Raw genomic sequence first — 25,266 nt, 5'->3', positions numbered from 1 at the left:
GACCTATTAGCAGCTGTTTCTATGGGCCGCTATACATAAGCCATCTGCCATATTGGAATGGTCAAAGCAGGTCGGTTAACACTCGAGAGGAAGTTGCCTTTTCGTCTGCAACCCTAGTTATATGCATGTATGAATATCGATATCTGCAACAGACTACAGCAGACAAAGCTGTTAGCTAACACGACAGGTGCTATAGTTTAAAAACCTGTAATATTGAGTTAATACATATTAAAAACACAAACCTGAGAAAGTTAATACAATTTCTTCAGGAATTTAAATGTAGGTGTTTTTTACAACCAGAGGCTGCACAATGTTGTGGCATATTGAAATTCATTGATTTTTAGTTTGTGACAACATATACATATAGAGCGTTCTAAGACGGCAGATGTGCCTGGAGCGGTTGAATGTGGCATCTACCTATACATATCTATGTTTGTCATTAGTCTGATTGTTCCCAGTTAGTTTATTTACACTTGTGTATTTAAACCCTTGTGTTTCCTTTGTTCATTGTCTGGGGTTGTTTCTTTATGGATGTGCCATCAGCATCCTCAGTTCTGTTCATTGTGTTTTGTATTTTTGTTGTTATTATTTAAATAAGCACTCTGCATATGGATCCTACTCTCCGTCTCTGAGTTCATCTGTGTTACAGATATTATGAGCATGGTCACTCCATCTCGTGTGTATAGGTTCCCACAATATTCCGATATCACTTACTGATGTGAAGGGATGAGATTTCCCAGCTCCGAATTTTTCACTGTGAAAGGACTAAAAGTTACGATTAGAAGTCCTCAAGAGTATGACTCAATCAGAGCCCTGTAGTGAAGCTCACTTAGAAACCCAATTATCTTTCCATATTATGCCCAAGTCCCCTCTGACAATCACTGGCCCAGTATCCCAGCTCTTTAAGAGGACCCTTTTCAATAGGAGATTCCCTTCAATAGTACTTCAAACTCAGTTCCAATCCAGCTCATAATCATGTCTTTGCACCCGTTACCCTCCTAAGAAATAGGCTGAGTCAATGAAAAAAGAGAGAATCTCACGTTTAGAAGCAGTTTGCATTTACTCTGAAACCAAAGCATATTCAAACCCACTGTGGAAAAACTTAAGTGGATAATTGCGTTTAATTTTAATATTTAAACATCCTCCCACTAACATATATAACAGCTATATTACAGTATGTCCACTTATACCTTTAAGATATATTCAGAAAGCCAGTTGAGTCTATCTGAAATGCTATAGGCTGTGTGAATTTCCTTTTCGGAGACACTTCCAATAAATATATCTTTCGGCATAGTGCAGAAGATCATTGCGAAAGTTCTTTGGTCTTAAATCAGAAATAATCTGAGCACATCTTGGTTTACCAGCAGCATTTTTTTTTTTTAAATGGGCTGCTTTTAAAAGTACCTGTTTGATCAATAGGTGTCTGCACAGGTAGCCGGTTTTACCCCTAAAAAACAATGGTGAACCCTGATGCTGTTTGGCTTGGGCGACTTCCAGAAGAGGCATGTGGGAAGTGATCCAGGTCTCCTTGAGACGGCTGACTGAAGCTGGGCTTGTTTTCTCCCATCTGAATGTGCAGGGCTGTAATGAGAGGGGAGCAGATTGCAGCAGTAGCGTCTCATGTCTGGCCAAGACCCCTGCTTGCTTTGATCTCCTATAAAACACAAACAAGCTTTTTAAACATGGTGCTACAAGGCAGGGACTCTCACCATGTTCTCCAATGCAATGGACCCAGTGAATAGAGAAAACATGAATAGGAGTTTACACACATACATACACAAGCATTCCCACTCGCCCAATGCCTTGATAAGCTGGTATATGGATGGAGCGTCTTTCTCGCCCTCACCAACTTATAACCAGACAATGTATTACAGAGTAAAAGAGGTTGATTTCAGAAGGATTCATAGCAGAATATGTAAGGGATAATCAAAGGCTATAGCTGTATGTTAATATGCTTTCACATATTAAAGATGTTAATAATATTTGCGCTGCAATATTTGACCGGAACGATAAAAATGACGGTTATTTTTGTCTGTATTACTATTCAACTGTAAAGTTATGTTACCATGTTTACCAATGTTTATAGGAAGCGCATTAATATAGAACATGATTAAACTGACCTGGAACTACCTGTGCAGTTAAACGAATTTAATCAACACCTGCCAGCCAATCAGAATCGAGTATTCAGACAGACAACTACGAATGTTGAATGCTTGAATCTGATTGGCTGATGAATGTTCTAAGGTGTGCAATTATTTTCAGGGAAACGCACGGCAAACGTAGTTCCAGGCAGCTTTTGACCGCATTACAGGACCATATCACTTCGCCAAATGATTTCTGTTATTTCAAAGGTCTTACAAGAGCAAAATAACCAAAACCCACAACAACACTGGCCAAACAAATAAATATAGTAAACAATATGATAAAAACGACAGATCATTTCCATGATTTTGCCACAAAGTTCCGTTTTATCATGTACGGAAAGCACATACTCTTTTCTCTCCCGCTCTCTCTCTCTCCCACACGCACACACAGTTTGCACACACGTTAACATACGCACTAATGTTGTAAGCGCTACTCTGATGATTTTATCAGTAACAGTATGTTTAACAATTTACAAACTATGACTTCTCACAAGCGAGGTAACAACGGCGCTGTTGGTGAAGAAAATTAACTTACTCCACCCCAAAATGAAAATTTTGTCATTAATCACTTACCCCCATGTCGTTCCAAACCTGTAAAAGCTTCATTCGTCTTCGGAACACAATTTAATATATTTTAGATGAAAACCGGGAGGTTTGTGACTGTCCCATTGACTGCATAGTAAATTGCACTGTCAAGGTCCATAAAAGTATGAAAGATGTCATCAAAATAGTCATCTGCCCTCAGACGTGCAATCTGAATTTTATGATGCGACGAGAACACTTTTTGTGCGCAAAAAAAAAAAAGCGAATTCATTCAACTTTTTCTGCTCCTCCGTGACACTTCCTGCAAGTGCGTTCATGAGTTCACTAGCAGAGCACCACGCAAGCACGCCTCAGATGACGCAGGACATAAACGCCGTGACCTACTGACGTCGAGACCAGCGTACACCGTAAACGGCGTTTACGTAATGCATGATGCGTCATCTGAGGCGTGCTTGCGTTGTGCTCTGCTAGTGAGTCAATTATTCCTTATATATATATATATATATATATATTAAAATGATAGAAAATTAACTGTTCAGTATTTTTTCTTTTTTTAAAGAAATTCATACTTTTATTCAGCAAGGATGCAGTAAATTGATCAAAAGTGACAGTACAGACATTTATAATGTTGCAAAAGGTTTCTGTTTCAAATAACTGCTGTTCTTTAAAACTTTTTTACCATGGTTTCAGCACAAATATAAACACAAAAACTGTTTTCAACATTGATAATCATGAGAAAAGTTTCTTGAGCACCAAATCAGTATATTACAATGATTTCTGGAAGATCGTGTGACACTGAATTCAGGTTTGCTAGTACACGAATAAATTACATTTGAAAATATTTTACAATAGAAAACAGTTATTTTACATTGTAATAATGATGAAAATAAATGCAGGTTTGTTGAGCAAAAGACACTTTCAAAAAGTTTCAAAATATTTGACAAATCTTACCGAAGCCAACCTTTTGAACAGCAGTGAATCTTGTGTATTCAATGTAACATTTAATTTGATATAACATGAATTCATGCATATGTATATACATTTGGTCGCGCCAGGTGATTTAACACCCAAGGTGACTTCCACATGTTGAGGAAGTGAGCGTTAGATAAGGGAAATCTCCTGATCTGAATGAGAATCTCCTCTCATTACACCTCATGCTCGCGCACGCTTATTAACCATAGAGGAAGCACAAGGAGGGGCTGACAACACAAACGAGGAGAGAAAAAACAGACTGACATTTCACAAGCTTTCATCCCTGTCCCATCATGCATCAGGGGACACTTCTGGCATTTTGTCTCCTCTTTTTTCCTCGTTTTCATCAGTGTCGTTGACGGAGGTCACCTCCGCGACCCCAATATTGCAAACTGTCACTCAGAGTAAGTGAGTTTATCAACACACATCTAATCGGCCAGCCTCTCCGCAGGGACTTTAACCATCTGCATACTGAGATTGGCTTTTCCCTCCCTTTCCTGCTCGGAGTCGAGGAGGCGTCGCCCCATGCTCGCATAATTATCAACGATAAAGAGCGGCGCTAACAAGAATGTCATGGTATATTAGTGTCACAGACGTATTTAGACACCTAAATGATATGGATTCTGCAGTTGAAAGTCAGAGGTCAACGATGATACAGGAAGCTTGAGAGGTTATTTACGATTCTGAAACTTGCCAAAGGATTATATCAAATCTGTGACACAGAAACACCAAACAAGCAGTGATGCACATAAAAGCCTGAAGAACACAAAACACAGTCTTGCTCAAAAATCCTGAAAAAGATGATGTAGAATGAGCAGAGACGTGTTGATGTCTAATTTAGGTAATAATTATGTTCATGTGGCCATTTTTACACACGTGTCACTCAATATGGGCTGTATTCTAGATAATTGCTAGGTTTTACAATATGCCACTGACCTTATTCTCCCCCCTACTGTTGCAAGTGAGCTCACTTTTTTGTAAGCCTTTGTTTGTGTGTGTGTGTGTGTGTGTGTGTGTGTGTGTGTGTGTGTGTGTATGTGTGTGTGTGTGTGTGTGTGAGACCATGTGCTGTCACCGTGTAGGTGTATGTGCATGTGCATGTGTTTCTGTGTTTGTGACACTGAAACAGCAGGCTCCATATTGTCCTTCATCTGTTTATGGTAATTATGGCTTTTATACCTTCTCAGCACAGGAGGCTAGCCGGCCCGATTCCATATGAAAGGTTCAAATGGTTTATAAGGGAACAGCTGCACTAGTTAAAAAAACAAACAAAAAAAAACCTTTGTATCAAGCACACGTGTTTTTTTCTTATATAAAGGATGAAATATCATGCGCTTGTCACTGCAAAATCCCTCCCTATGTTCAATGTGCGAAAATTCAATAACGTGTTATTAAAAATGCTCGCAGCCATTGTAAAGACGGCCCGCACATTTAGACCGAGGTGGAGAGCTGATTATGCATTTTAATGAGACTGTGATTCACGGCAAGAAAAAGGTGAATAAAAGACTGAAAAACAAAATGTGCCATGCAGAACAATAAGCTGCAACAACTGAATCTGCATTCTGACAAAGTTACATAAAACACTGGAAAGGGCTGCTCAGACTCTGTGTGGACAGACATTTCATTATTCACTGGAGTTCAGCTAAATGTGCAGCACGTCCCCGTGTGTAACCTTTCTTTTCATTTTGACAGCCAAAGTGGTCCAATAAGGGTCTCGTCCCATTTCACATTTACTGTTACAGAGGCACATCCTTCTTTCCCCTCATACCTCAGAGGTTTTTTTTTTTTCATTTGTTTCATCCCTTTTCCTCCCCAACTTTCCTCCAGACGTCTCCTGTCTGACCGTCCCTCCTCCCTCCTCCCGCTACGACCCTCTCTTTTCCTCTCAGTGTCTTGTCACTCATCAGTGGCTAATCTCTTAGGTTAGAGGAGGTCAGGTAAGATCAAGAGGTCAACTCCCTGGTGCTCCTGCTGAACAAATAACAGATAGTGAACTCTGAACCTCGCCTTTGCATGAGAATCAACATCATTTTTCTGCAGCTGGTAACCACAGCAACCAGGACTCTGCCAAACGCCTGCCCTAGGGTTTGAGACACCCCCTCTTTCTTCCGCGCGCTCTCTCTCTCTCTCTCTCTCTCTCACTTACTCCCCTCTCATCTGCATCACAGATGAGTCCTCTCTCTACTCTGCACAAAAAAAGGGGGGAAAAATCATTCATCCATAATTCATTGTGTGTGTCCCACCCCCCTTCCGGCACGACAGCCCATCCTAGTAACAGAAACCTAGCAACAGCAACAACTCTCCACTAGGCTTTCAGCCTATAGGGGACTTTCAAGTCTCATCAAATGCAACCAATAGGGCGAGAGCAGAGGGGAGGGAAGGGGAGAGTAGTGTTTTTCTACACAACTGGGAAGCACAGTCAGGGTGTGTTCCAATCATCCAATAGTGCCCTGCAAAGTGAATTTTAAGTGGTAGGCCATCTTAAGTGAGCATAAAGCTCATAAGATATGTGACAATTATAATTCATTCAAGGCCATGGATTGCAGTTAAAAAGACACACATTTATTTTTGTATTAAGCATAGCAACATTTTATTAAATAAAAGGATTTTAAGCATGGTGATTTATATTTTTATGTTTTGCATAAGTGGGTATATACATATAAAATGTAATGTAATTTATAAAATTATATATTTATAATATAGAATTGTGTGTATGTGTGTATATATATATATATATATATATATATATATATATATATAATATGTATATAATAATATATAATAGTTGTTTTCAGTAATGTCATCATACTCAAAATACTAATCATTGTTTAATGACGTTACAGGACATTCCATACCAAACTAATAAACTGTTAAGTGGAGTTCATTTCTACAGATATCCCCAGCTCATTGAGTCACTCAAGTGTAGGACAAATGGTCACACTTTATTAGGTTCAGTTCTCACTATTAACAAACCATTAACTATGACTTCTGCCTCAATAAACTCCTAATTTGTTGCTTATTAATAGTAAGGTAGTTGTTAAGTTTAGGTAGTAGGTAGGATTAGGGATGTAGAATAAGGTCATGTAAAATATGTGCTTTATAAGTACTAATAAACAGCCAATATGTTAATAATAGGTATGCTAATAAGCAACTTAATAGTGAGAACTGGTCCCTATACTAAAGTGTTACCAGACAAACTTACTGACACCAGCAAATACACATAACTAAAATGAACAATGACAGAAAGAAAATTAGGAAAAGAAAAGGTAAGAAACCTGAGATATATTTTTGTGAAATTTACCACTGGAAGCAAAACTAAAGTAATAAAAGCTAAGTTTGTTCTTGGGGTGATAGGACCAATAATAAAGCAAACCAGTATTTTTATAAGAGATAGTTACAGGCCGAATTATTTTCTCATCTTTTTAAGCTGTTCCAGGAACACGCAACACCAGAACATGATAATGAATTCTGATCATTTATATTTTTCCAGACCACTTGACCTGTTGACACATTCAGTGAACCGTATGACACAGAGACCAGAGCAATGCACATCAACAATTATCCTCTCCAGTGATGGAAAATTAAAGCAATGCATTTGTCAACTGAACGTGAAGAGTTCTGAAGACCCAAAAATGGTTGCAGGTCTGTCCTGATGAGCCAAAACAGCAGGGAGATGATAATGCAAAATAAAAATAATAAAAGACATTTATTATAAAAGAATTAAAAATGTGTAAAGTAGCATGACAAATGAGGTCCCAGTCACACCCATCTTGTCTGTCTGCAGGTGGTAAAGTGAAGTCCATCGGCCAGCACATAAATGGAGTATCTTGTTCATGTTCATTTTTCAGGGGTGAACACGCATCTAAACAGCAGGGAGATTTTGTTCACAACATTGGGTTCCAGCCAGTGTAAGTTTGGTCAAATTTCATCTATGGTGTTTTTGGCAACCAGCTGTTCAGCAACTGGTGCTAACCAAGCAGTTACAGTTATAACAGTCTTTGTCTTACAAGAGATTTTAAGGATCACCTACCGCATAAACTTGTTTTAGACTATTTCAGTTGGTCATGTTCTCTCTGTGAGTAGCAAAAGTGGCCCAGAGTTTATCTATAAGTAAAATGTTAGCATTTACATATAATTGTGGCTAGGACTACTTAGAAGCTCTAATTTCTTTGGGGTTATAACCTTACAAGATGTCTTTTCACACAGCATCAAGTTTATCCTTTTAATCCTGGATTTGGCACTTTCAGCTAAGTTTGAACAGTCTGAGACTGTGTTATATAGTAAAGCTTATGGAAAGTGTAGATTTATAACTCCCACTGTAAGAGCAGCTGTTGAAATCAGAAATAGAATGGCACTGGGACAGTGAACCACCAACGAGCTTTAAAAACATAAAATCACTAGTAAATAATGTACCAACATGTTGAAGTATGTGAATTAGATGCGGAGGTCTTAGAAGGTCTGAAGGAATTACAATACAATACATACTTATGAGCAGGTGGTTGTAGACAGAAATTTGAGGCTCTTTGATTCAGATTTTTGTGTCATTCGTGCATCACATCAGAGAAATTAAACTAAAACAGCACTTCAATAGTATAATGAATTTAAAAAAACAGACATGATGACAAATGGCAACCTGACACATGTCATTTTGTTTATTGAGGGAAAACTCTTAATTAATAGAACATGTGTTCCCTATTCTCAAGTATTACCAAACAAATATTAATAATAATAATAAGCTAACATTTTGTTCAATTCCAATACATTTTAAAATAATTATTTTGTTGTTTTTCAGTGATTTCATATTTACTCACCCCTACATGTCCAGTGAAATGTAAACTTTATATGTTACAACAAGTTGCTCTGTTTTACCTAAATAAGCCAAGTGAACAGATAAATATCTTCTTAAAGGGATAGTTCACCCAAAAAGGAAAATATGATGTTTATCTGCTTACCACCAGGGCATCCAAGATGTAGGTGACTTTGTTTCTTCAGTAGAACACAAACAAAGATTTTTAACTCAAACCGTTGCAGTCTTTCAGCCATATAATGGCAGCCAATGGTACCCACGGCTTTGAGAGAAAAAAAAACATATACAGACAAAACCAAATTAAACCCTGCGGCTCGTGACGATACATTGAGGTCTTTAGACACGAAACGATTGGTCTGTGCATATAAATACTGTTCAGTTTCTTGCACAGACCGATCGTTTCGTGTCTAAAGACCTCAGTGTATCGTCACGAGCCGCAGGGTTTAATTTGGTTTTGTCTGTGTATGTTTTTTTTTTCTCTCAAAGCCGTGGGTACCATTGGCTGCCATTATATGGCTGAAAGACTGCAACGGTTTGAGTTAAAAATCTTTGTTTGTGTTCTACTGAAGAAACAAAGTCACCTACATCTTGGATGCCCTGGGAGTAAGCAGATAAACATCATATTTTCCTTTTTGGGTCAACTATCCCTTTAACAGAGTCCTGCACACAGACAGCTCAGTAAATTACAGGAGTAAACCGCATTCTACAACTGAGTTTACTCACGAAAAAGTCAGGTAGTGACAGCACCATTTATATAAATCCTGCATTATGTGTACAGAGCTAAACCGAACGGCTAGTTGTTGGTGCAGTGATGTCCCTCTGTTTTGACAGCACTCTGTGTTTGTAGTTTACGGCGGCTGTAAGAAGTCAAAGCATTGCTATTGTTATCATGTCACTCATCAGTCATCGTGAGTGACTCGTGTTCTGTACATACACAACCGATAATTGATTTGATGCAAGATCCATTCTGCATTTAGCCTCAGTGACCACTACAACTTCCGGTGCAGGAAGACTTCAGGAAGTGTCACACAACAGGACAAAGTAATATTTAAATGGTCCACCTTTATGATAAAGGTATTTAAAGCTTTTGGAACCCATTACTAAAACATGAAGTTTTAATATATGCTGAGTTGTTATGCTTGTGTAGCTCTGAGATTTTAGTTTCGGTTGTCACTCTTGCAGGTGCATGTGGTTCTTTTATCAGTGCTCTATTTAAAAAGAAAAAAAAAGTAAAGTAGCAGACATTGTGACATTCTGTTCACAAACTTTTATGTTTTTGGTGATTTTATACAGTACATACAGTATTTGTTTTACTAAACAAATTTAAAGGAAATCTATGACATGTGATATTATAAAACCAGTTATTAAATTTATATTCAGGGAAGGGAAGAACTGCTGTCACTTTAGGACCTTCAGGTCATCGGACCAGATCTTTATAACCACTCCTTCTAACACTGTAACCCACGACAGAGCTCCACAATCCTGCACAATTTGTTAAATGTTTCAAATCTTTTTAGATACCTTTTATCTTGAATATCTCATTTTCCCTGAAGCATACAGCATGTTATTGAGAAATGATGAGTTTGAGAGTTCTGAGTTGAGTCGCAGATCAGGCTTCCCAGAGCAGTGTATAGCGCTCTAGCTGTTACTTCACACCGTGAATTTAGCTGTGGCCACGGCAGGCTGTTTCCCCTTGGATACATAAAACGGCAAGCTAATTACTGTGCTAAACCCATTCATAAATCATGTCTGCTCATATTGAACTAATGCCACATGAGATGCTGTGTCAACGTTTTCTTTTGCACAAGTGTGTTAACTACTGGACATGCAAAAACAAATTAATGCAATGCTTGCTATTAAGGGTCAGTAAATAAAAGCGTAATTGAAGGCGCAAGCACAGATAACAGTATTTAGGGAGTTTTTAGGGCCTTTATTTCATGAGTTGGCTTAATGGCTTAATGACGTTGAACATTATAATGTGGTAATCTGGGTACAATCTTAATACTAGTAAAGAAGAAATTACTATATCGACTGCATGCAAACACACTGCATCTTTTGCCGACTTCATTTTGAATTGATACCGTTCTTTCATTTTCTTTCTTTCTACAAATAATACTGCAGCTAAAGTTAATAGTCATTGAACAGATTATTTTCTCATCTGTTTTTCAAAGACAATAGGCTATAGTACACATATAGTCTTTTAATTCGGTAACACTTTAGTATAGGGACCAGTTCTCACTAGTTGCTTATTAGTATGCCTATTATTAACATACTGGCTATTCATTAGTAATTATAAAGCACATATTCTGTACAACCATATTCTACATCCCTAATCCTACCCAATACTTAAACTTAACAACTACCTTACTAACTATTAATAAGCAGCACATTAGGAGTTTATTGAGGCAAAAGTCATAGATAATTGTTTGTTAATAGCGAGAATTGGACCTTAAAATAAAGTGTGACCTTTCTAATTGGTTATTAAAGCTATTGTTCACTCCAAAATGAAAATTCTGTCATAATTTACTCGTTACAAGTTGTTCTAAACTTGTATGAGTTTCTTTCTTCTTTTGAAGACAAAAGAAAACAGACGCCGGTAGCCAGTGACTTCCATAGTATTCCGTCAATGGCTACCAGCAACTGTTTGATTACCAACATTCTTCAAAATATCTTTATTTGTGTTCAACAGAAGAAAGAATCTCATATGGTTTGAGTAAATGATGACAGAATTGTAATTTTTGGCTAAACTATCCCTTTAATTTTGGCTAAAAGAAAAATGAATGCATCCAGTGAAATCTATAGGAATATATATTTGTGGCAGGAACAATGAAGTATCTAGACTCTGGTACAGAACACTGTAGTCCAGACGTGTTACAGTAGGAGTGAGCAGATCAGAGACAGATAGAAGGGTAATAAAAGCAGTTTCACATGGCAATCACCATGTGAAGTCTCTATATGCTAAAGAGATCTCTGAAGCTGTTTGAAACCAATTGGGGCTAATGTAGAAGCATATTGTCCGCAGGCAGAGACAGAGGAAAGGTGGGGAGTAAAGAGACTTAAGGGAAAGAAAAGAGAAAAGACTCAGGAGGACAGAAGGAGATGGAAGGAAAGAGGAGTAAGAAAGAAAGATCTCACAGGGGAGCTGTGTGTTAGAGCATTGTTTACCTGAGATGGGTCGATGTGTGGGTGGTGAGGGGGCAGACTACTCTCTGAATGTGTCTTTCCTTCATTCTCCATCTCACAAAGACAATGTTTTTTTTAACACTGTAAGCCTACGGCGGTGATTGCTATCCGCTGACCAAGACAGTCTTAGTCATCACCCAGTATACAACAGAACATCATTTTAAATCAGTTTTCAGATTGTGCCAAATGTCCGTTGGTATACTTTAAGTGGAGCAGAATATTTGTCTGTAGTGTACAGAAAACATTTGTGAAAACTTTTATTCACATTTTAATTATCTGCAGTACTATGATCTTAAATGCTGCAATTGAACAACCAGAATCATGCATTCAAGAGAGTTATGATAAAGCAGTAAGTTATGTGAGACAGTGTTTAATGAAACTATAAGTATGAATTCAGAGTCTAGAGAAAATATTCTTCCTCGCAGAAGCTGGTCCGCTGTAAAACGTGAAACAATTATTTGAGAGGAAACCACAGGAGTGCCTCATATTAAGTATTGTCAGTGATTATACATTCACAAAATAAACACCATATGAAAAATTAATAAATCATTAACCCTAACCCTATAACACTAACCTTAAATAAATAAAAGAATCATACCAGTACTGTTTCACCAACTGTTGTAAAATACTGAACACCGAATACTACAAATAACATTGAATAAATATCAGCAAAATGATGCTACATGAACAGTCTTACAGTTCTAGTTCCTGAATCTGAACTGAATTCGATTTGAGGAAGCAAGCACGATGCAAAATTGCAATTTAAATGTAAAATTTTAACTAAAAAAACAAGTTTGTCAAGACAAACTTTGAATGTTGGCTTGGCAATACGTTTAAAAGTTTAGATAGATAGATGATAGATAGATAGATAGATAGATAGATAGATAGATAGATAGATAGATAGATAGATAGATAGATAGATAGATAGATAGATAGATAGATAGATAGATAGATAGATAGATAGATAGATAGATAGATAGATAGATAGATAGATAGATAGATAGATAGAAAGATAGATATACTCAAGTTAAGTCCTAACTTATTATTGCAGCCCTCTTATTCTTTTTATTACCTAAATACATCTAAAGTGTCTAGATCATTTTAGGTGAAATTAATACTGGATTACAGATCATTCTAAAAGATAACACCACTTTGGTGTTTCCTTCTTTGCTGTACTGACAAACATCTCCACCTAGTGTTTCTTCACAGACCTCTCAAACACAGCCTTCATTTACTACTGATATGTTACCTGCGACTGCAAAACCACAGTTAGCAATGCCAGCAGTATGGAAATATTAATAAGGTCAGTTGTAGTAGTATCAGTGTTTCTGAGCTCTTTGGCTAAACTCTTTGCAAGGTTATATGTGATAGTTTCACCTTTGAGGCATAAATTTGATTTGCCCTGTTTGTTTGACAAATCTTAGAAATGGAAAATCAGAGATAATGCTAATAACTGAACCAAGCAGCGGGATTTGGAGTATTACTGTAAATTTGACAACACCTTCTTCAAAGATCCATACATGCCATATTTATAAACAGTACATTTGATTTTAGGAGGACACCACTGACATTTTCTTTTCTCAATCAGCAAGAACCACCTGATTCTGAAGCGTTCCTTCCCATCAGGATCTATATTAATCTGAGTTGAGACAGCTTGCAAATTGAAAGCAATGGAGAGAAGGTGAGCCACTGATATGACTGCTGCTGTGCTATCTAATTAAGCCCTGTGAGACTTCAGTCAACCAAACAAGACCCAAATTACTCTACAGGTCATGTGCACATACCTTGCCATGAATAATGCTGTACTCCACAAGCCGCATTGGCTATTATATGAAATGCACAAAAAATCTTTTTTGTTTGTTTGTTAGTTTTTTGGGGTTTTTTTACCATACAAATTAGTGATAATATATTCACAAAACATACAAAATGTGCAACTTTCAAGCTTTATTGGTGTATGTTTTAAAAAGGCAGCAATGACTAGACACACATGCTTCAAAAATAAGCCTTTTTGTCGATATTACAAAGAAAAACCTTCACAGCTGTAAGTAAACAAGCCATTTTCTAGCATGGTGAAATCTTTTTGTGTTTTCCCCCAATAACACAATTTATTAGTTATTGCTGTACAGCATGAACAGACATTCATGGCTTTGAAAATAACAGTACTTGATTAAAACTGCCTCAGTTCACACCACTACCAGTTAACTGCATAAATTTGTATTAAGAAATAATACATATTGATAAAGCATCAGCAAAAACTGACTATAACACATCAGAATATAAACTTTTTAATGTGCATTACTAAAAATGTGTCTTTGTAGCTCTTCATTTTTATTTCCCTTTTTAATATAGGAACTATGATTTTCCACAGATTTGGGTCTCTGTTTCATATCGAAAACAAAACGAAACACATACATGCAGTAGTCGGAGTAAAATTAAAGCCATGCTGCCGGTTCTGAAAGGACATACCATATCTGCAGTTTTCTCTGAAATATTGATACAGTGCTTAAGACTGGATCAAAAGGCAGACTGGTGAAAACGTGTTCTCTCACATTGGTGAATGAATAATTTAAAAATCGTTTTCCCTTCTTTTTCTCCCTTGTCTTTCTCTTTCCATTCTTGGTGCACTAGTCCGACCTATCAACCTGTTTCTTATTTGTCACCTCCATAGTGATGCTTTTAAGCATATTTTACATATCATGTCACTCCTGAGTTTGTGCTCCATCATTTAATACAAAATGTATAAAGCACCAAAAGTACGGCAAACACACAAACTTTAAAATGCCTCACTTTTATGTTAATAATGAATTATTTTCTTTATTAAAAATATATCAGAGTGCTGAAAACAGATGTGTGTGTAACCTAAATATAATTTTACAAATTAACGACGAGATTTGTTTAGTGTTTTAAAACATGAATAAATGAATTTCAGTTGCATTTAATTATCTTATGAGTGATGTGTTTTGGCTCTCTTTTGAATTGTCTGTTTTCAATACCACAGCAATGCAGGGGAATGTCCTACATGCTTAAAAACCATGAATAAAGTAAGTACAAACGAGAGTGTGATTGCTTTTTACACATTAAATCGGGATAATGAACGAGATCATTACATGCATGGTGATGGATTGCCAGATGATTAAATCACAGGGTTGGATAAATGCAATTTGTTTTGAACTTTATCCTATATCCAAAACAAATACAGAAGAAAAAAAATAGAATGGAGAAAATAGTTACAATGAGCTGATGCGACTGCGGCTTTTTAGTGGGCCATACTGACTTTGACAACACTAGATGAATGCAGCATGTCAAAGCAGAACATTGAGAAATAAACTTTCCATGTATTCTATTTAAAAAGAATAATTTGAGCATGTGTGATACTATCTAATATGCATGTCTTTATATATCTCCTCAGTTTTAGAAAATGAACAATAAAAACAACACAAATATTGTTAGAACCACACTCCAATCCGAGGAGCCATTCTTGGCATCCGCTTCTTTTTGGTGTCTGATTCCTTCAGCAATAGTTTCTTTCTCCTGGTGTCAAAAATCCCTACAAAAATGAAAGTGATTTACTATGAGGAAATTTGATGATCATTAATACCACAAAACAACAAAAAAAGAACCAAAACAACTCGACTAATATTTGAAAACATCCTTCTAATTGTTATAGACATTAACTGTGGCTCACAGAAGAGAAGAATTCAATCACTTTAAATCATTAACTCCACTGGAATGTCTTGTTGGACCCCTTAATGGAAATTCATTTCCAAATACTGTTGAGTGCTTTGAACCAGTCAAAAGCAAGTTGTATTATCTATAAAAGTTGCCTGCTGAAATAAATTTCATGAGCAAGCAGACACCACCTCCACCACGCTGACAAATCTTTAATATCTGACTCACTCATGCAACCTTGAAAAATACAAAACTGAATATCTTTATAAATCAACACTGCATGAAACTGCTCTCTTTTGCTCTCCTCTGATCCTGGCCTCTATCCTACAGGCACGGCATCCAGCTGGGACACAAACCTCTGGCAAGTCCCAGATTCTGCAGGCCTCTGTCCTCCTCCTCCTCCTCTGAAGGGTTCTGGGCCACATTTCGAAGGTAACGGTTGTGTGGGGCAGCGCTAGAGAGGGCATTCTGTCTGCGGCTTTCCTCCAATGCATTGTCATCAGAAATACCTGTGAGCAAGACAAGATTACCTTTTTATATTTTTATTATTATCATTTTTTGGAGTATGACAACATTCCTCTTCATTACTCTGACTCTATCAGTCTTCTTGCAGCTTTAATTTCACTTATACAATGCGTATCAGTGTCTGACAAGACAATAGTTATAAGACAATATCTGTGTACTGACAAGACAATAACTGTGTCCCAAATGATATACACTACACACTTTTACTGTGTTCCAAGTACTCGACTATCTAGTGTATGAATTTTATAAGGTTATTTTTGAGTCTGATAGCCCTGTCCTCTCCACTATGGAAGAAAAGCTGTGACTGTTGAGGTTTGGCTGGTTAGTAGTACAAACAAATCCAAACAGAAGGAAGCTGGAACGCAGTGTTTATGTAAGCACAGGCTTTGCCGTGATCTTTGGGCAGTTATTTATTTCTTTAAAATCTGACATCATCCAGTTTGCTTCAGGGCATCAATTCCTTCTCATATTTTTTTGCATTGTTTATGAGAAAAAGTAGATAGAGGGCTTAAACACAAATAGAAAAAACATCATTTTTGCATGACATCAGTGTAACAAGAAGACAAAACTATGCAAAGTGTACTCCATTTTAATAATCTGTGATGATAATATTCAATGCACAATCAATCATTTAGTCAACCTTCATGAATTATGTTAATTTAATTACTGCAATTTATTGTACCGCATAAAACAGGCAAATGATATGGAACATTAGCAGTTTATAATAAATAAATTGGGTTTAATGTTTCATTCATGTGAAATATCTGTCAGTGCTCACCTAGAAACATAAAACAAACATGATCAGGTTGGTTATTATTGAATTCCTGTAATGTCCAAAAAGCATACAAATCAGGAATATTGCTTGTTTTGGAAAGACACGATCATTATATTATTATAGTGCTTTAACATTCTTTTCTAAGTTCCCTCCTCCTGAAAGCTTGTTTAATGCCAAACTACCTCTATTCAGGATACTGAATTGATTGCATTTATGTACTCTGCTTGAACAGCTTCTGCTTCTAGACAAATGTTGTGAGATTTAAACTAAAAATCTGACATTTGAAATAAAAAAGTAAATAAACTATATATTTCACCTGTTTCGGCTGACCTTATTCCTTTGCCACTTCACTGCTTAACCCTCATAAGGATCCCATTTCCTGTTTACTCTAAAGGTCTTTGGGGTCATATTGACCCCAAAGACCTTTAGTGTAATTGTAAAAAAAAAATTTTTATTGATACAAATAATATATCATTTTTTTTGTTTACTTCTCATCTATACATTAATGCTGTGTTTTGGGAGATATGAAGTACTTTTGTACCTGTTTACCACAAAAATCCTCAACTACACCATTAGCTTGCATGAGAAATATTAAATTATTATAAATAAATCTCTTAAATGATGATCTAAATTGAATTTAAATCGTTTCTGGATATTGATCTAGGTGTTAGGTATACAATTCTGCCATCTGGTGGTTAGAGAAAAACTTGTAGAAATCACAGTTTTTGAAAGAATAGTGTAATGACCATATATATCCAGCAGAGGCCCATAGAGAGCCATTCATTTTTCTGAAAGTGGTCAACTGCTCCTCTCACAACTTTTCTGATATATATTTTGTAAGTATATATTGAAACATTATAAAATACATTAAAAACAGTATTTTTGCCAAAGTTTAGAATTAGTTTTTGTGGTTTGATGTATTTTGAAGAGCCCGTTTTTGCAATAATGCCACATAAATTTGCAGAAATGCCACACAAGTTGTCACTAAAACGTGATTGCAGGTACATATTTATTTCAATCTAAAAAGTTAAATAAAAACATTTTTTTTTTACATAAATGTAAATAAAACCAAAAAAAAAAAAAAAAACTAAACTAAAAAACAACAACTGCAATAAGCAGATATGAATGGTGGGTATGTGTGTAAGAGAGAGTGTGTGTGTTCGTGTGTGTGTGTGTGTGTGTGTGTGTGTGTGTGTGTGTGTGTGTGTGTGTGTGTGTGTGTGTGTGTGTGTGTGTGTGTGTGTGTGTGTGTGTGTGTGTGTGTGTGTGTGTGCGTGTGTGTACGTATGTGAGTGAGTATGCTCGTTCCACATTGCATTTGTGCTCTAGTATCAGGCTTTAATTTTTTTGTGTGGACATTTTCAGATTTATGCAGAATTTATTGATTTTATTTGCCAAATTCTATAAAAAATGCTCTTTGTTGCAGTCACACGTGTGTGTTTTGTGTGTGTGTGTGTGTGTGCGCGTGTGCGTGTGAGTGAGCATGTCTTTTCTACATTGCATTTGTAATATGAGACTTATGCTGGATTTATTATTATTTTTTGACAAATTAAAAAAATATATATAGGTTTTTTCGCATTTCCCATTCATTTTCAAAGACCTTATTAGTAAAAAAAACAATTACATACCTTCAGAACAACCGAATCAAGCCCTTTTTTTTTATGTGAATACAGATAAAAAATGTTGAAAAGTAACAAAATCTTATTCCACTGAGATGAAGGGAAACATATTTTTTAACTAAAAAGTTGATTGGGGTCATACTGACCCCAAAGACCTTATAAGGGTTAATTCCCTCAATTATATTACAAAACAAGTTGATTCGAAAGTTATATGATATAAAACAGTGTTAAATTTGTTCTGTATTGGATTTACCCTGACTGATTTCATTTTGATTTGAAAATGTGTCCTTCTATTCACTGATAATACTCTTGTGTGGTTGCAGTGTGCTTCTTTTATTATTATTTTTCACAAAATCTTAATTTTTAGTTTGTTCTCATTTGGTTTCACAGAAGTAGAACTTTTGACTATATCATTATAAAGTCTGGTCACATTTGAAGTTTATTCTGGCCACTAATCATCCAGGTAGACGATCAAGTGATCATTCGCCATTTGTTTTGCTTGACACAATAATAACAGTGCTATTATTATTATTATTTTTATTTATTTTTTTTAATGGAAATGAGCTGAAAATGTATAAAGAAAGTCAAAATTATAAAAAGTAATGTACTGATTATTTCACAGACACACAATCACACTTTTCTGTGTATATATCTGGTTTACTTACTATTAACTGCCTCTAAATCTGATGTCTTTTAAAGATTTGAATCCATGAAGCTCAAATACTTCTGCGAATCCAGTGATTAATTGTTCTTGTTGCAGCTCAATTCAACCACTAATTGAGTTCTGACAGCATTTTATCTCCTTTTTATTTCAATTTATAGCAAGGTGACATTTTCATTCAGGATTAAGCAGCACAACTGGTAACGCAACCATTATCTCCTCTCAGTTACTTTGTGTTACAGTATATTCACCTGATTGTAAGTGTTGTCCCCAATAACACAGTCTTAAACATTAATTAATATCGCACTTAATCTGCCATACAAACACTTGTGCATCACCCCACAAACACACAAAAGTGTATGAGAAGACTGTAAAAGAAAAAAAGTTTAAATAGCTCCTAAAGCACTCCTTGCCTGACATCCACCCACCACCCCTTTTCCCCATAATCGTGATGCATTCATTCATATTTCATGTGGAACGCGTTTATTGTGATTAGTCATGTAAATAGATTGAGATTTCTTTATTCTTTTTGCGTGTTAATTTACATTTATATTGAATTAGCGTACGGAATAGGGGCTCGGAAGAGAGAAAAGAGAGGCTGATTATGCGTGCAGATTATGGGCACATCTCGTGGCTATTGTGTTGTGTAATTAAAGGGGAGAGAGGAGAAGAAAAGGGACAGATGCTGCTTCTCAAACTACCGGACCTTTTTTCATCTCCGGAAAAGGGCTACGTCTGCTGCAACACCCTCCTCCACCTACCAACAACCCCCCAAAGAAAAGATGAAAAATAGAATACATTTAGAAGACAAGCCACAAGCCTTTACCACATCTCTTGTTGTCTTATTTGAGCTTGGAGAAAAGAATCACTGTGACCCGAACCACAACAACAGCTGCCTAAGGTGACACTGGGAAATGGCACTGCTTGTACAATGGATCCTCTAAAAGCTTTTAACATCAACAAGTTAATTACTTTAAGTGATAACATACTCAGAACAATATAAGGGATATATGTGACCCTGGATCACAAAACCAGTCATAAGTAGCACGGGTATATTTGTAGCAATAGCCAACAATGTATGGGTCAAAATTATCGATTTTTTCTTTTATGCCAAAAAATCATTAGGCTATTAAGTAAAGATCATGTCCCGTAGAGATATTTTGTAAATTTCCTTCCGTAAATATATAAAAACTTATTTTTGGATTTGTAATATGCATTTCTAAGGACTTAATTCGGACAACTTTAAGGGTGATTTTCTTTTTTTCTTTTCTTTTTTTGCACCCTCAGATTCCAGATTTTCAAATAGTTGTATCTCCAAAATATTGTCCGATCCTAACAAACCATACATCAATGGAAAGCTTATTTATTCAGCTTTCGTAAATCAGATGTATAAATCTTAAAAATGGACCCTTATGACTGATTTTGTGGTCCATGGTCATATATATTAAAAGAAAGAAAACTGTGTCATCATTTACTAACCCTCATGTCATTCCAAACCCATGTGATGTGTGATTTCTTTAAAAGAAAATCTTTTGATAAATATTGGTAACCACTTATTTAATAATAATAATAATAATAATGATTATTATTATTATTATCTTTTGCGTTCAGCAGAAGAAAGAATGCCATACAGGTTCGGAACAACATGAGGGTGAATAAATCACCCAATATTTTCTTTTCTTTTCATAACTATAACTTTTATATAACTATACTATACGCATACACCACATATAGAGTGCCCTCAAAATCGTAATTACAACTGGGAGCATCTGATATTATTTTGATAATCTTGGATTATTACCATTCATTGTGGTGGAAAAGAGGACCATTTCAATACTTAATTTTTGATTAGTAATATGCATTGCTAAGAGCTTCATTTGGACGACTTTAAAGGCGGTTTTATCAATATTTAGATTTTTTTTTTGCACCCTCAGGCCAAATATTGTCTTATCCTAACAAACCATACATCAATGGAAAGCTTATTTATTCAGCTTTAGGGTGATGTATAAATCTCAATTTTGAAAAATTTACCCTTATGGTTTTGTGGTCCAGGGTCACAAGTAACTATAACTTGGGACAGGAACTTCAAACCAGCATGTGAGCAGAGGACCTCCTTCAGACTTTCTAGTATAGCCTACTAATCAAAATTTGCTCTTCTATCTCTATCCTGAGCTTTTTCCATCCCTGGCAGGAAAAGAAAGAAAGAAACAGATAAAGGATCAGTAGAGAGGGAAATGGCAAAAGAGAATGACACAAAATGAAAGATGAAGGAAGAGATATAGATGAGAGAACGTGACACAGAAGAGGCCCAATCATCGGCACAAAGTCTAACGAGCCTGGTCAAACAGAGACAAAAGCAGCCCGCGCAAGTCTCAATTTCCGCGCGTATGATTGGACGTGTTATTACCGCGAGGTCGCCGCGGTGGCCCCGTAAACTCGCAGACTATTACCGAAGGCGCACTTTCCTACAAGCGCACGCATTCAGATGCTTTTCTGAAATGCATCCGAGCAAAACATGGCGCGGTGTCTAAATCCCAGTCAGGGACTATACGTGGAAAATAAGTGTCCCGCTCACTAGCTCTCAGCGGAGTGAAAACCCTTGGCGTAAGGTTTCTCTTCCTCGTCGAGCTTTGAATAACAAGCAGCGTTTATTCGTCCATGAAAGGCAGCGGAGAGATCATATCTAGCTTTTTAAATATGGAGGGGAAATAAAGAAATGAAATAGAGAGGCTTTCGCGAGCCTGGTGTATTCAAGAAGGAGAGGGATTGATTCAAGGTGGTGTTTTTATTGTCTGAAAGCGTCCTTGCTTTCAGATCAGTATATTAAGCTATTATATGGCGGTTACCCCGGTGATAAGACAGGAAATGTTCTAATCCATTATCATTTAATTACTTTCAGTGGCGAAATAAATATTTTGCCTGGAAACAATTAAAAATTGTAATAAATGCAATCTTTTAATAGCCTACATAGTAAGCATTTTCTCCGTTCAAATCTCAGTTTTTCTTTAATTAGCCTACATGGTGTGTTTCAAAGATGTGCTTTGTTTGAGCTGCAAATAGCATAAACTCTCATGTGTTTAAGGTTACAAAAATTCTTAGTTTTCTCAAAAGGTGCACTGAGTATTTTCCCTCCTTAATAAGGTTTTACACATTAAGAAATTTGTTGTATTTTTAAATAACACACCTGTTTCAGTAACAAAACGTCTATATATTTTTTACATGGAGCAGGTCCCCTTATGGGGGCTGCCATGTTGAAGTCACATGACCAGCTGAGTACTACTAGCTTTAACTTGGTATCCTGATGTTAATGGACACTGTTGCTCACAGAATTAATAATGGTTGACAGTGAAGAGCATGTTTTCAGTGGCTGAAAAAAACAACAACAAGATGACATGAAAAACAAACAACAACAACAAAAAGGATGGCCATCACTGAGCAATTCGGATCTCTGAGGAAAAGGCTGGGACTCTTCCATCCATTTCTAACAACAAATAAAATCATTCACAAAGCCAGGAAAGTGAGCACCCCCATCTTTAAATGAGACCATAGTCAACAGAAAACACTTCCCACTGTTCTGACGTTCTGATAGCATCTCAGCAGGCACTAACAGAAACCCAGAGCTGCCCTCATGTTTTTCTCTTCTGTCACTCCTATCTTTACCATCTTTCATAAGCCTTGGGAGGACAGCAGTAAAACATGAAGGAAAACACTCTTCATCAGGCTTTGGATGTTTTCAGCTTCCAGTTTCATCACAGTTGTGGATCATTTTGATCAAATTTGGATCATTCATCAAAGAAAGAGACAAGGAAAAAATGGAGGAAGGAAATGAATGTCTATTTTTATCTTCATTGACTTGTCTTTCTCTATATGGTCTATTTTTGTGGGTTGCTTTCATTTGTCGACTACAGTATATAATTTGTTTTCTTACTGGGATGGCTTAGAAAAATCCACATGTAAAAATTACACATTACATTTGGTTTGTTTGTGATATTTTTTAGCCATAAAGTAGCCTCAAAATAGCCTATTGTAAATATGTTCACAGCTAAAATTATGCTCTGTTTTATTATTATTTTGTAAATTCCTTGTAAAAGGTCAGTCATTTGTGTTACACCTTGTGTGTTAAATGTTTTTGTTAAATTCATCTTTATAAAATTGTAAGTATATTTTGCACACCAAAGACGTTTTGATATCAATGAAGAAATGGCGCCCTCTAGCGCTGCAATGTCATTATATATTCGACAATACCTACCTTTGCGTTTCAGTGGACAATATGTGGTGTAAATTACACCGCTCCAGAAAAGTTAACAGCCCTTCAAAGGGCATTCATCATTAGCAAATGTCAAATCTATTTTGCTATTACTAAAGGTAAAGGACAAGGCCAGATTGACTAGAAATGGAAGAAGGTGTTCGTGTAACATTTCGACTACAGGGGGCGCCAGTGGACAACAAATCAGAAAACAACAGCTCTACAACAAGGTGCCCAAGCTGGAGATCTACCTACCTGTAGAGTTCAGCTCCAACCCTGAGCTAACATGCCTGTCTTAATTATCAAGTTCTCCTGAATATCTTAATTAGATGGTTAAGATGTGTTTGAACAGGTTAAGAGTTGAACAGGATTGGGAAACCCTGCTCTACACGGCTTTCAGTGTTAGTCATGATATGAATCTGCGTCCTGTCTGATAATGCCCTCACAAAAATATGGTGAAAGCATACCATCAAATACCATCCAAAAGTTTGGGGTAAGGTGGATCGTAAGCAGGTTGTAAGTACTGCTTCAAAATGCCAAAAGAAGAAACAGGAGCAAGAGACAAAAAAATAAAGAATAGGCAATTTACTGAAAACTGCATTTAAACTCAAACAGGCTGTTCATCAGCTGACCAAAAGTTTAAGACCATAGCCTAAAAAGTTCAAATCTGTGCAAAAATACAGCTTTCGTGTTGTTGTTCTTCAGGCAGTCACACTAATGATCTCCTGATGGCAAAGGCAAAAGGACTTTCTGTCTTTGAATGTGGCAGGATTGTTGAGCCGCACAAGCAAGGGCTCTCGCAACGCCGCTGCCGAGGTTGAACTCAGTCAGACAGTCATTTTACATTTCTTAAAAGATCCTGAGAGTTATGGGACAAAAAAAGTCAAGTGGTAAAAAAACCCCAAAAAAACTGCACTGCGCCTGAGGATCCGACGGGCTGTCCGTGAAGACCTGGACCCAAATTAAGGCCCTTACCAATGCTGACTGCAGCCCAATAACCATAAGACGGCATCTGCGAGAGAAGGGCTTAAAGAACAAACAATATCTTCAAAGGCCAGGTCTCATCCAACGCCACAAACTTGCCCGTTTGGAATTTGCAAGGGAGCACCAAACATGGGACACTGAAAAGTGGAATAAAGTTTTATTCTTTGATGAGAAAAAATTAACCTGGAAGGCCCTGATGTCTTCCAACATTACTGGCATGACAAGGAGGTCCCACTGGAGATGTTTTCTACGCGGCACAGTCATGATCTGGGGTGCTTTTTCTTTCAATGGGATAATGGAGCTTCAGGTTGAGCAGGGGTGTCAAACGGCGGCTGGCTATGTGGACATGTTGCAGCGGACATCCCTCTTGACTGAGGGCCCTCGTCTGTGTAGTAATGACTGGGTCTTTCAAAAGGACAACGCTGCAGTTCACAACACCCGCCTGACGAAGGACTTATTCCAGGAGAATAACGTTGCTCTTTTGGACCATCCTGCGTGTTCCCCTGATCTTTTTTTTGGGGTCTGCCACTTTACTTTTTTTGTCCCATAACTCAGGATGAGAGCAGATTTGAACTTTTTAAGGCTATGGTCTTAAACTTTTGATCAGCTGATGAACAGTCTGAGTTTAAATGCAGTTTTCAATAAATTGCCTGTTCTCTATTTTTTGTCTCTTGCTTCCGTTTCTTCTTTTGGCATTTTGAAGCAGTACTGCTTACGATCCACCAGCACAAAATGCGAATACTTGTAATGTTTCCCCCGGTCTTGAGATTTTGGTCAGGAGTGTATATATAGGCTGTTTTATCTTCAAGATGTAGGCTATATCTGAATAATATATATTATCTTTTAATATTTATTAATTTAAGGAGAAAAAAAAAATATCTTCAGTTTTTGAATATTTTAAAGATATCAAAATACAAAGGAAAGGAAGGTAGGTTTTGCATAAATCAATATCTGCTCATGTTCAGCACAACACTGTTCTTTCTGACTTACCTTAATGAGGGTATCAAAATCGCCACCCACAAACACACACGCACAAAAACAAACACACACACACACATACACACACACACACACACACACAATAATAGTGAGGACATTTGGGCCTCCCAAATACATTTTAAAAGAATTGTTAGCTTTG

The 25,266-nt window shown here is 36.7% G+C and overlaps 1 protein-coding gene across 3 annotated transcripts in view; it reads right to left on the bottom strand.

Annotated features, from left to right (window-relative positions):
* Nucleotides 1-13,562: 13,562 nt before the first annotated feature.
* dnajb6b (DnaJ heat shock protein family (Hsp40) member B6b) overlaps nucleotides 13,563-25,266 on the bottom strand; it is a 29,327-nt gene continuing 17,623 nt past the window's right edge. For 2 of the 3 annotated variants that reach the window (XM_058781552.1, XM_058781551.1), the window contains exons 9-11: nucleotides 19,605-19,655; nucleotides 15,675-15,827; nucleotides 13,563-15,196 (exon numbers count right to left, since the gene is read on the bottom strand). In XM_058781552.1, the coding sequence (XP_058637535.1) occupies nucleotides 15,096-15,196; nucleotides 15,675-15,827; nucleotides 19,605-19,655 (305 nt within the window). In that variant the 3' untranslated portion in view covers nucleotides 13,563-15,095. The remainder of the gene's footprint in view (nucleotides 15,197-15,674; nucleotides 15,828-19,604; nucleotides 19,656-25,266) is intronic. The other variant, XM_058781553.1, reaches the window with a different exon arrangement.

The sequence above is a fragment of the Onychostoma macrolepis genome, chromosome 07 (genome assembly GCF_012432095.1).
Source record: "Onychostoma macrolepis isolate SWU-2019 chromosome 07, ASM1243209v1, whole genome shotgun sequence".
Classification (NCBI taxonomy): domain Eukaryota; kingdom Metazoa; phylum Chordata; class Actinopteri; order Cypriniformes; family Cyprinidae; genus Onychostoma; species Onychostoma macrolepis.
The sequence above is the reverse complement of the archived record's forward strand: the minus strand, read 5'-3'. Positions and strand labels throughout refer to the sequence as shown.